Raw genomic sequence first — 12,306 nt, forward strand, 5'->3', positions numbered from 1 at the left:
CTTTTCCCGCCCTTTGCCAGGGCCCGGAGGTCAACAGGGCTGTGTTTTCGCGAATCGGTTTGCCCTTCCACGCTGTTTATTTATGAGTACGGCATGCAAATTGTAGCGCACCGTGCCACGATGTGTTTCCTCCCCCCCCCTTCCCCCCCCCCCCCCCCTGTTCCGTGATCGGGAACGTTCTTCATCGCATCACGGGCTGCGCGAGTTAATGTCGATGATGTGGGTCATGTCGTGTGGCATGATTATCTGCTCCGGTATTGCTGTGATAAGATGCCGTTTTGCAATTGAACAAATGTCTGTCTCATAAATAATTCCATTGAGGCGAGGCTACTGCAAGGGCAGTTACATTTTAGTCAAGACCGTTGGTTAGATGTAGAGTTGTGTTTTATTACAACAAAACTACAGTATACGAATGAAACTTTGAGTTAAAAATTTACCATTGAAATAAATACGTTTTTATTCGTCTGCATTCTTAATCAGCAGCAAAAACAACAACATTCACCATTGCTGTACTGGTAATGGTGAGAGCAAGCGCACCAAAATATAAATTAATGGTCCTTGTTTTGATTTAAGAGAACCGTACCGTTTTTCGATCTCTTCTCCACCGAGGAGAATACACGCGAAAATGCACCAACACTCCTCCATCGCAAAGAGAGCTAGCTCGATTAATTTCGTGTGTTCCACCATTCCAAAAAACAACCATTCTCGACTGTATGTGTGTCTAGATTTGTGAGCATTGTTTTTGTTTGGAAGTTAAACATTCTACCACCGAGCATACTGAGAGCATACAGACGACGAAAGCGCATAAAAAGACGACTGAAAATTGCACCGACGTTGCATGCGCGTTCACACGCACACACAGGCGACAGGCGATTCAGGAATCTGAGAGCGAAAAACGAACCCTTTTCCCTAACTCAATTTCTCACCGTGGCGTCGTTGCTGGCGACTTTAGAGCAAAGGAGTTGAGGGTGCTTGCTTTTCCCGATTCGGTGCACATTCCAGCAGATGACACAACCGTTGGACCTTTTTTTTTGTTGCTGTCCCAAAATTGCAAACGACACCGGACAAAGCTGGCAACGACAAAGCCATTAACCATCAAACTGTCCAGCCAGGTCGAGGTGATCCTCCTTTTTGGCAAACGAACGACAAACTCGTGTTACCTCATTTTCGATCCCACCCACCCATCACTACCACCAACACTACTTCCGAAACTAAGACATTCAATGCCCCAAAAAGGGGAAAAATCTTGGGCCATGTTGTGAGTTACCACCGTCTGGCGCTGACCGATGTTGCTACCGGTGTGCGCTAATGGAAGTGAGAACGCTGAACAAACCCGGCAAACTAGCGCGTGCGTTGTTTTCCCTTTGGTCGACGAATCGAGGATGTTTTGAGAAAAAAGATGCTTTTTGAGCATGGAACTATTTTAATTTTCTAATTGGTTTTATATGTTGCAAACTTCTCGCTCTGATGCTGACAATTCTGTTTTTATCTTTCTCTCCCGTACAGATTCCGTCCCTACACTACCAAGTGCAAATAGCAAAGCGCTGAAAGGTCTCTTTTGAGCCTTCCGAACCGGGATGATGGTACTGATGGCTTGCATGATTTCATTACCCTAAGTAAACTATTGCATCAGATGATGCGGCAAAACACAGCGTATACTATTCGTCCAGACGATTCCTACTGAAGTGCATAACTTCACATACGAGTGATTTTCAACGGAGCAAACGAGGCGCGGTGGTTTTGTTTTTCTCTTTTTGTTTCCGTTTTTTCGTTCATCCTTTGGAGAGAAAAAAAACAGAGCTGTTACATAGCTACGATTAAAACGGGAGGGAAAACCACAACAACGCGTACCACACAGACAAAAACAAAGCCCCGATCGATGTATTGAATGACGACAGCAACCGTCGTAGCCCAGCAGAGTGAGAACTTTGGACGGTTCCCTGCGGCAGGCTGCAGCACTAGCAGCGGCAGCAGCAGCAGCAGCGTTAGCACCACGGCCTCGACCGTCGCAGCACCCGGGACGCAGCTCAGGATGAACGACACGCACCAACCGTTGCACACGAGCGACACTAGCCCCCGCGACCAGAGCACCAACGGTACCAGCACGGGCGGCGGACTGGCCGTGGCCAACCTCGCGCTCCACAGTGGCGCCTCGGGCGCCCTCAGCGCCAACTCGAACGGCAGCACCGCCAGCAACGGATCCGGCGCGAACAACAACAACAACGGCAAAAGCCGCACCATGTCGCTGAGCGACGGCAAAATCGATCACCTGCTGCGGGATCAGCAGCGCGAGCAGCAGCGGGAGCAACATCAGTCGTCACACCATCAGCAATCCTCACAGCAGCATCAGCATCAGCAGCATCAGCATCAACAACACCACCAGCATCCACTACAGAACCGGCTGCGCGGTGTGTCACCGACGCCCTCGGAGCAGCAGTACGCCCTCAAGTGGAACGACTTCCAGTCGTCGATCCTGTCCTCGTTCCGGCATCTGCGCGACGAGGAGGACTTTGTCGACGTGACCATTGCCTGCGATTCGCGATCTTTCACCGCACACAAGGTGGGTAGATTCAAATTGTGGGGGTTTGCACTTCACACAAATTCGCTACCGAGTACCGAGTAAAACAAACCGACATCAATCATTCTTCCGAAATTCCAAAATCCATTCCAAACTTTACATCTTCATTACATTTGCGCTGCTGAAGCGGCTCTTCTTCCTCCATCCTTTTGTAATTAAACCTCAACACCGACGCTTCCCTACATTAGGTAAATCCTCTACCGGACAGCAGCTTCGGCAGTCCGTCCGATGTGATGTTGGACGAATTAAAACGAAATTAGCATAAAACTCTGTCGAGCGGATGTATCGGCACCACGGTAGTGAAAAGAGGTAGCCGACAGCATTAACTAGCCAGTTCGAACTACTTACCCCGTGGAAACTCAAACACCCGGGGCCAATTTTCCCTTTCGCTGTGTCTCCTCCATGTGCCGTGCGCTCCAGTGTGGAAAGACAAATCCCATTAATCTCTTGCTCGCTTTCCTCTCTCTCTCCCAATCACTCCAGGTTGTGCTGAGCGCGTGTAGTCCCTACTTTCGCAAGCTGCTGAAAGCGAATCCCTGCGAGCACCCGATTGTCATCCTGCGTGACGTACGCTCGGAGGATATCGAAAATTTGCTGCGGTAAGTGCAAAAACTAGCTCCAGCCCGGCTATGCCGAGAACCCAAAAACAAAAATTACCACCCCTTTCTCCAATAATCACGCCCGAGATATCTACACCCAATGTGCGGGAGAGATTTACCGTGTGTTTACAGAATAGGAGCGTGAGAGCGAGGGGTGGATGGTTTCCGCCGCCTCGCCCAACCCGAAGGGTGATGACAACACAACTACGTTGCTAATTAATCCTCATCCTTGTGCTCGTTCTGTCCCGTCCCCAGATTTATGTACAACGGTGAGGTACACATCGGCCAGGATCAATTAAGCGATTTCCTCAAAACGGCCCAGTTGCTGCAAGTGCGCGGACTGGCAGATGTTACGACCGGCAACCCAACCGGCGGCCGAACGTCCGCCAACTCGTCCATGCTGAACTCATCATTATCGACACCTGCTGTCCAGGAACTGAAGGCATCACCCGTAATACATTCCGCACGCCACGCTGGAAAGCATTTGCTGACTAATCTCTTGTCCCTTTCTTCTTCCGCCCGCTGTGTAGACCTCCACCTCGTTACCATGGGAGCTGCCGGATGATAATAATCCAGCACCGCCGCCACAGAAGCGTACCAAGAGCTCGGAGCTGTACCGCAAGCAGCACGGTCTCAGTCCGGACGATCCTATTCCGCTCGATCTGCTACCGATCGGGCAGCATCCGCTAACGCGCGAGCGCGATCGCTCCAAGGACAAGAGCAAGGACCACCACCATCGCGGATCGTCCGAGCATGACCTGCACCATCACCATCATCATCGCGAGCGGGACCGAAGTTTGGAGTTGCGCGAATCGCTACTCGGTCAAGCGCTTGAGGGTGGACCCACGCTAACTGTACCTTCGGTAAGTGATCATCATCCCGCATCATTTCGCCCATCATTCAGTCCCGTCTGCTGTGGATGCCTCGAGCGTGCCGGCGAGCATCCTACCCATATGTCACAACTCCAGCTCGAACCTCTCTACTCCATCCAGAAACATCCCGATCTGCTCTCGCTCCAGACCGCGGCCAGTGGTGAAGATTCGAACAGCAGTGACACGGCAGCCTCGGACCACGGTGACGACATCGAGGGTCTCAATGGTAACATCGAACACACCCGGCCATCGTTCCCGTTTCTCGGTCTGCAAGGCATTCCCGGGCTAATACCGGGCCCGTCCGGCATGCATGGTGACAACTTCGGTGAGTACCTCGTCCCTTGTCTTTACGCGTTACACACACCTATCTCTTCCTGTCTCTCTCTCTCTCTCTATATATATTTATCTCACTCTATCACCCTCGTACTCGACTGTTTGTAATACGTTTGCTTTCCATCGAGTTCGAGAGAGTTCCCCCTTGCGCCCCAGTACTTATAGTCGTTTTCTCCGTAATTCTATTAATACTACTACCACAATCGATCTACAAACTACCTTTTCACTATTATTTACCCCACCCTTACTCGTGGAAAGTCTCAGGACGCCCGCAAGACATGTTCGGTTACTAATTTTGTTTTACACGAGAAACGCGATTAGAATGTCGAGCCGTGTTACCGTTTTATTTATCACAATTGGTATTTGGTAGTGTTTGTTTGGTTTTTACGAGATTGATTTGAAGTTTGTTTTTTTTCTTTTATCACATGTGTTTATGTGTGCGTGTGTTTTATTGTTTCTGATATTATTTTATGGTTTCATTAACAACTTTTAACCTTTCAAAATTGTTTGAATATATTAACACTAAAAGAAATTGTACTAATAGTGTCAGTTTTGTAATGTAGCCTCCAAATTGATTGATTGATATACTGTTTTCTAGATTTGCAGCAAAAGTATACTATTTTTAGATTAGAAATGATTAAACAAAAGAGTATAAATTGAATGATCACAAAGAGCTTGTAACTATATTCTGCTTTCAAGTGTACACAAATTATCTTAAACGGTCAAAACTACCCCTAAGAATGCTTTGGCATCTCCTTTATCGCAACACTCAAGCTGTCACCACAGCCTGTCTCCTTTATTCTTCGCCTTTCACCTGTTTTCATGGGCTGTTGAGGCGATCGTTTGCAGACAAATAGCGGACATTTTTAAAAGACCCAAAAGTTTAACAACTACGAGAAAGTTATTGTAAGCCGTCACCATCGGTGCTTCTTGTAATGCCAGAATGGACAATGAGCTTCCCGTCGCTTACCCAGGATGCGAGATAGCGCTAACCGGAAGTGCCGCAAAAACCAGAGGGGGACACAGACACCAAAGCATAAAAATCATCACCCGCCCAGATGCGACCCCCAGCGCAACGTGCGTGTGAATGTATGTGGGCTTTCTCACGTGTCGTTGTTGTTGTTGTTTGTGTCCGAATTGTTGTGAGCAACAGTGTGAGTGTGTGTGTGTTTGTACCTTTTTGCAGCACGGAGGCGCCAGAGAGTGCACAAAGCAAACAAACAAACAAATACACGCATCTGAAATTCAGCCCCACCGATGGTTTAGCACGGAATTTTGCTCGTTTAATGTTTTGAACGTCCTCCGAAAAGACCTCCGAGACCCGAAGACAGCTGCTGTCCGGGTGGAATGATGGACCCGAGCCCCTTTTTTTCCACGGGGTGGTATGTTTCGGGGTGCAAAGTTCATAAGAAATTCTAAAGAACAGGAGATAAGAAAAACATTCAATCGAAAATGCTCCTTGGGAAGGAACAAAAAAGACACCACACGAGTAGGTTGAGTAGGGCCAAAGGATACACCCCAGTATCGACAATCCTTTCCGGGGTGTGTTTTCCTTACGATGGGAGGGAGATGCAATGGGAAGCGGGCGGGATACAAAAATCAAGTGAAAAATCTTTTTCCCTTTCATTCAGCTCATTGCTCCAGTTCTCTCGCCTGGTATTGAGGGGTTAGCGATAACCTACCCCCTGTGCCCCCTCTTCTCCGTCGTGGTCAAGGCAACCGGACCGTTCGAATAATGTGGAAAATCTTTCAGAAGAAATACACGAACAACATACACACACATACAAAAAACCCTTGAAAGCAAAACCGAAAGGGTCTTGCAATCCATTGTTGGTACTGATGTTAATGTGGTTGTTTCGTTTTTCCTGCCTTTACGCATTGCGCCTTGTCCCCGCGCGCCGCTTGCCGGGAAAAAGAAATCAAAACCCTTTTTTGTGTGTGTGTGTGAACCCGATGGCCGATGAAAGACGTTTGCTCGGACGTCCTCCTGCGGACACCAGCTGTCGTCCGGTTATGGGGAGGAAAAATCTTCACATAAAATTAAATGTATGTTGTTTATGTAACGCCAACCACCGGCGTCCAGCTAGAGAGGGCTATTCTTTTCACATTTTCGCCCACCGGATTTTCCTGCTCCGTTGGCGGGGCAAGGAAAACAGAACGGGGTATGAGTTTGGAAAGCTTTTGTAGAAACGAAGAGACAGACAGAGAGTGTGTGTATCTTCTCTTTCTCTTGTGCAAACTGGAAGGAATGCAAGGCGGATAATACGAAATTCATTCAGATTTACTATTCACGCCCAAGACGCGGGACCACAACAAGCACACACACACTGCGGTGGCCCTTTTTTTAAGTTTGTACACATTTGCTGCTTCATTTTATTTTTACTCATTGGGAAAATGGTACGATAGAAAGCGGTAACGTCCGGCATCATCGTTATCATGATCTTCATCTTTCCCGTGTCCCGACAATCCGACTCCGAACTTGCCCCTTCTCCCTTCGCCTAGAAAGATCAACGCAGGCATCAATTTTTCTGGAAAATAAGATGAGGAGGAAGGTTGAGATCCGGGTATTGAAGACAGTGACGACGGTGGCTCGTTTCCGGACCGACTGACCGGAAAATTTTCAACACGACACAAAAAAGCAAAGTTTAAGGCATGTACCACAAAAAACCGTTTCAAATAATCTTCGAATGTGTCGGTGACAAGATATCCTTTTTTAAACAAACCCGGCGTAATGAGATCCAGTTGGGATTGTATTAATATACGATTGAAAGAAGGGAGGAAAACATTGCTAAAAAGCAAAAGTCTGCCATTTTTAGTCATTCAACTTGCAGCCATAACTCTGTGCCCGGAATGTGCTGTTGGAATCCATTTAATTATGATACCATTACATCGGTAATAATAGATGCTTTTCATAGTTTTAAAAACAAACTGCAGCACAGCAATTTTAACATTATCCTACCAGTTTGTACTGCAGAGGTTAAAGAAGAGGACGAACAATCAAAAACTTCCTCCCTTAATATCCCTGCTATTTGCTTCCCGATCCGTCATAAAGAGCGAAAAAAAAAACAAAACACCTCGTCACCGGCAGCAACTTGAAGTCATCTGCCACTGCAAAGGCAGGAAAAAGGAGAGTAGAGAGAACCAAATCACCTTCTCCGTGCTTTACGGTCAGTTTTTCACTTCACAGTTTTTTTTACACAACCCGTGCGGCCGAAGAGAGACAGAGAGAGAAAATAGCAACCGAGCAAAAGAAAGACATAAAGGCAGGGAAATGAGGGTAGCAAGAGAGCAGCAGCAACAACAAAAAATCCACCCCGGCGTCGGTCGCAAATTAAGTTCGGCGCCTAATGAGGGGATTATATGCGGCATTTTGCGGTAGTCCGCACTCGCTGCCAAAACACAGTTTACGGAGGGGCGGGCGCGGGCACTTATACTTTTTCCCCCTTTTTATTTTCATACCGACGGAGCGGACGGAAGGCTCTCGGGAGCGGTTCGGGCAAGGGAAAAGGACCTTCTTGATAGGTAGATTAACCAAATTTGATAAATGTCGGTTATCCTGGCGTGAACCTAACGTTCATTCTCCGGTGGGAGATAGCGGCACTGGCAGGGGGGGAAATAGCGATCGTTCCAGCGACGAGCCGAGAAAGATTGATAGAGAGATGAAAATGAAACAACCGCGGTACGGTGGTACGGCTGGGGTAAAGAGATAAACCACTCAGTTGATAAGATTTGCCGCGTCTTTCAGCGAGCCATTAATATCCTTTCGTTCGGTGTGGTAGGCTTCGGCGGGCTGCGCTTTGCGGACAGTGTTTGCGTGTGTGCACGTGGTGTACCAATTGCATTTGTTTCATTTCGAATATTGTATTGCATCGAAAGAATGTTTTTCATTCTTACTCTACACCGTTGCATTGAAAAGGGGGTACATTTTAAATTCAAATACAACTCAATCCGACGTTAAAATGCGCTTTTGTACGCATCGCGTTTGAAACGTGTTTTGCAGAAAGAGCGACCAGAAACAAGAAACCACACCGACAACAAACCCTGCGGTGGCACAAGGAGGTCGAAAAGCGCCTCTTTTTTTGTTGGTGCTGCATCAAAATGAAAATATATTTATGTATCCACAAACACGCAATTCAATATCCATTTTATCAGGATCGTCTTCGTTCGTTCCCTTTCCCGCTGTTTGCGTTCCGCTGTCAAACGGGAGGCAGACAAAAATGCTTCCTGCAAACGAACTGGCCTTAAATGAAGCCAACAAATATTCTGGCAACTCAAACAACAAAAAAAAAATGAAGGAAAAGCACCGAGCGAGAGAGAGAGACATTCAGAATGCTCTAGGGAGGAAAAACCGGACCCACCCTCTCCTTGCTTTCGGACATTCGAGTAGCCGCATTCGGCTGTTCGATGGGTCCGCTCGTCCTTCATCCTTCACCACCCACCCACACACACACACATACGTGCTAAACAAATAAACAGACAAACAAACTCAGGAGAGCAATACAAAGACAAGGAGTGGAAAGAAGGACTGGGGAAAGGACAAACTAAACCCGAACGGACAAACACGGTACAGTTTTGAATTTTTCATCCCCGTTTGATTTCCGCTCCCGGGTGGTGGTTTGGCAGAGGGTGGTGGTTGAATTTTCTTTTTGTGCGAATGCGAACAAGGGATACGAAAACAAGCGGCCAAGGTTTTTCTTTTCTTTTGGTCACTTTTATACCGAAAAAGAAGGCGCCGTGAGCTTGTAACAATCGGACACGTAATCCATCTGCAATGGAGAGGGAGATGTACTGAAACTGGCTTCATGGAATTTTGCATAAAACAATTCCGAACGGCTTTTTTAATGTTTAAAACCAATTTGAACCACAGCAGTAAGGTAAAATGAAACGGAAACTCACACATTTATAAATGCAACTCACACCCCTCCAATACAAACTGTAACCGAAGAATGCTCTTTCATCATCGGCAATGCCGGTGGTGATTCCTTGTTATCCCTCTGGCAGAGTTATCCCCACCGCTCACTCCCTTCTCCCGCTCTGCTTCAGTGTGACACCTCATTCGTCCTTGCCCCAAGCACCAAATATTCCCGTTAGAATCACTTGCCTTCTCTTTACTTTGCCCTTTTTATCGCTCTTTCTCTCTCTCACGCTTGTTAGTGGCGTTGCAAAAATCTTACCTTTAGGGCAAAGAGCAAGGATGCTTCACCTTCCCATTTCGGACAATCCCGGAAAATCCTTACCTATCAAAAAGAAAAACTAGGGAGAGAAGGGGAAATGAAAGGGACGAGGACAAGAGAGAGAGAGAGGATGAAGGATGTTGATCTTACTAGCCGTACTTTCCTTTCGTTTCCTTCGGTACTGCTTTCTTTTCTTGCACAGTGAGACCGATTGCCGATGGAGGTGGGCCGGCGGTTATCTGCCTGCCCTTTGTCCGTACAATTGCGCCCATATGTACCTTTTGTGCCAGACGCGCGCCGGACACTACACATCGACAAGCACACATACATACACACAAGCATCTCCCTTCTATTTGGAGTGTGTGCCTGCCAACGTGTGTGAAGGGTTCTCCTTGAACCGATTGGAATGATTTTATTTCCTTTGCCGGCTGAGGGCAAAGGAGATAACGAGAGGAGGACGCACAGTAGTCTATGTGTGTGTGTGTGTGTGGTGTTACTATAAGAAAGTGCGCAGGACCTTTTGTTGTGGATAGGATAAGAAAGCGGTGCAGGGTAAGAAAAGTGTGAGGACTTGGTACGGTCAGAGAAAGTGCCCCCGCTTGCCTCCATCCCCACCCCCAGCTGAGATGAGAAAGAGAGAGAGAGAGAGGGTCTGTCTAAGGACAGTGTAAGGAAAAAAGAGGGTCTCCATCGGTTATAATGGGCAGTTTTTCATTCTTCGACTCCCGGAGCTCACCGGCGGCCATAAATTCGTTCGGTGTCTATTCGTGTGGTTGTGTCTTGCCACCGTGTCCCTTCTGCTAAGCATGCAGGGCCATCATTTCCACTTATCGATCTGCCGTACCTACACAACCGTACGATCGTGTGTGCTGCCCGCTCATGCGTAGGCTGCCGAGCGTCTGACCACGTGCTGGGAACTCGCCGGAACCGGCTGCCCCAAGGCCTCCAACCAACAACCATGCTGGCTCAAGGTTCGATATGGAATGGGAGGAGAGATGTCGCCTGCCTTCCCAAAAAAAGGGATCCTCTTTGATTTTTCCTCTCGCTTTGCTTTGAGAAGAGAAAAGGAAAAAAACTGGAAAGCCGGAAGAATATATGAGAGTCCGATTTATTTGTCCATTTGTCGGAGAGGACGGGTGGAAGCGGGGCTCTTCCGCCTTCTCAAGTTTTTTGTTATATATTTTTGCGCAAGAATGGGTGTTTTTATAACGTTTGCTTTCGTTGTTCGCCTGTCTTTTGCTCTGGCCGAAGGAGTTGCTTGCCCATTTCCCCCAGTTCCGATAGAACTCGTTTCAAATGTCTATTTGTGTATGAATAGATTTTTCTCCCAGCACACACACACATGCAGACATACAAACAACAAAAAACAACATTCAAATCAAATGGAAGAAGGTGCTGGAAGGAGCAGCAAAGGCAGGAAGGGCGTTATGTCCGGTTCCTCTTTGCTTCCTCTTTGTGCACCTCCATCCCAAGTTCGTTTGCAAGAAACCACTCCTAGAGATGGTCATTTTAAAAGGCAAGAAAGAAGGACGAATTCCTTCCCTCCCCGTCCCAAGTAACCTTCCCCTTTCCCACCGGCCGGCGCCGTTTTGCTGAATATGAGCCATTACGGTGCACGGCATGAGAGAATGGAACGCAGAACACCATTCAATAGACACGGGGAGAAAGTGGCAGCTCTGGAAGGGTGTCAGGAATTGAATATCACATATCAGAGCACCCTTGCCCCCCCCCCCCCCCATTCTTCTTCACACGTATTGTCCGACGGTCTTATTGGCCCGGCAGCAGAGGCAGCAGCAGAGCAAACCTTTCACCGAGCGGACCCAGCATCAAAAAGGAGGAAGGTGTAGTTGAATTTCCTTCTCCCCCCCCCCCCCTCCACCCAGCATTGCTGATTTGTTTGTGTTGGTAATGGACAGTTTGCGAAGCGCAATAAAAAGCGGATGTCCTTATTTTTCTCCTTTCTGGGGGTCCCCCCACCGGCCATCTTCTTACCTCGGTGATGACCGTGCAAGAGCGACGGGTGCTTTTGTGTCGCACTGCATATGCGTGTGTGTGTGTGTGTTCGGTTGCGGAGGCTGACCCCTGTGAAGATGGTGGGGTGGATTATGCAAACGATTTTTCAATCTTCAACCCACTCCTACTGCTCTAGCCCCGCTGCTTTTGTTTGTTATGTTTGCTCCGCTTTTCTCCCGTATGCGTTAGCAGTGTGTACATGTGTGTGTGTATGTATGAGTTGTTTTTGATACAGCCAAATGGACAACGAAACTGTAGCCGAAGTTTCTAAAGCAGGGAAGTGATGGTCGTTACGCAACCGGCGGAGCACTCCACCTCAAATTTTATTCAATAATGCATACTTTAAGGCGCCATCGCTTTTAACGGCATGTCTCGGGCCCCAAAAACAAGCACAATACGCCCGAAAATCCTACACGTAAAGAAAGGCACAACTTCCATCCAACTACCCGCGAGGAAAATGTTAAGGTTAAGGTCTTATCGTTGCTCTCAGCAATCGTGCAAAAGTGCAACACAAAATGCGCTGCGCCACAACGGGTGCATCCTATTTTGCTTTCGTAACCTTCAAACTGGAACGGAAAAGCTACACGTAACACGAAGGGGGTGTATGAAGGAGTGCGAACCGCAACCGGCCCTTTTCGTTTTCTTTCCCTCCCTTTTCGGGACGTTATGCGATTAGAATGATGCCCTCGCCATGCCCCGGTTTATCATGGTGCATGGACGAATAACCTTGAGTGTAG

The 12,306-nt window shown here is 47.8% G+C and overlaps 1 protein-coding gene across 7 annotated transcripts in view; it reads left to right on the forward strand.

Moving 5' to 3' along the window:
- Window positions 1–12,306, forward strand: part of LOC3291640 (protein abrupt) — a 109,725-nt gene that overhangs the window by 38,320 nt on the left and 59,099 nt on the right. For all 7 annotated transcript variants that reach the window (XM_061653642.1, XM_061653641.1, XM_061653640.1 and 4 more), the window contains 5 exons: window positions 1,507–2,560; window positions 3,062–3,177; window positions 3,433–3,628; window positions 3,708–4,040; window positions 4,170–4,374. In XM_061653642.1, coding sequence (XP_061509626.1) covers window positions 1,889–2,560; window positions 3,062–3,177; window positions 3,433–3,628; window positions 3,708–4,040; window positions 4,170–4,374 — 1,522 coding nt within the window. In that variant the 5' untranslated portion in view covers window positions 1,507–1,888. The remainder of the gene's footprint in view (window positions 1–1,506; window positions 2,561–3,061; window positions 3,178–3,432; window positions 3,629–3,707; window positions 4,041–4,169; window positions 4,375–12,306) is intronic.

The sequence above is a fragment of the Anopheles gambiae genome, chromosome 3, assembly GCF_943734735.2.
Source record: "Anopheles gambiae chromosome 3, idAnoGambNW_F1_1, whole genome shotgun sequence".
In the NCBI taxonomy this organism is placed as follows: Eukaryota; Metazoa; Arthropoda; class Insecta; order Diptera; family Culicidae; genus Anopheles; species Anopheles gambiae.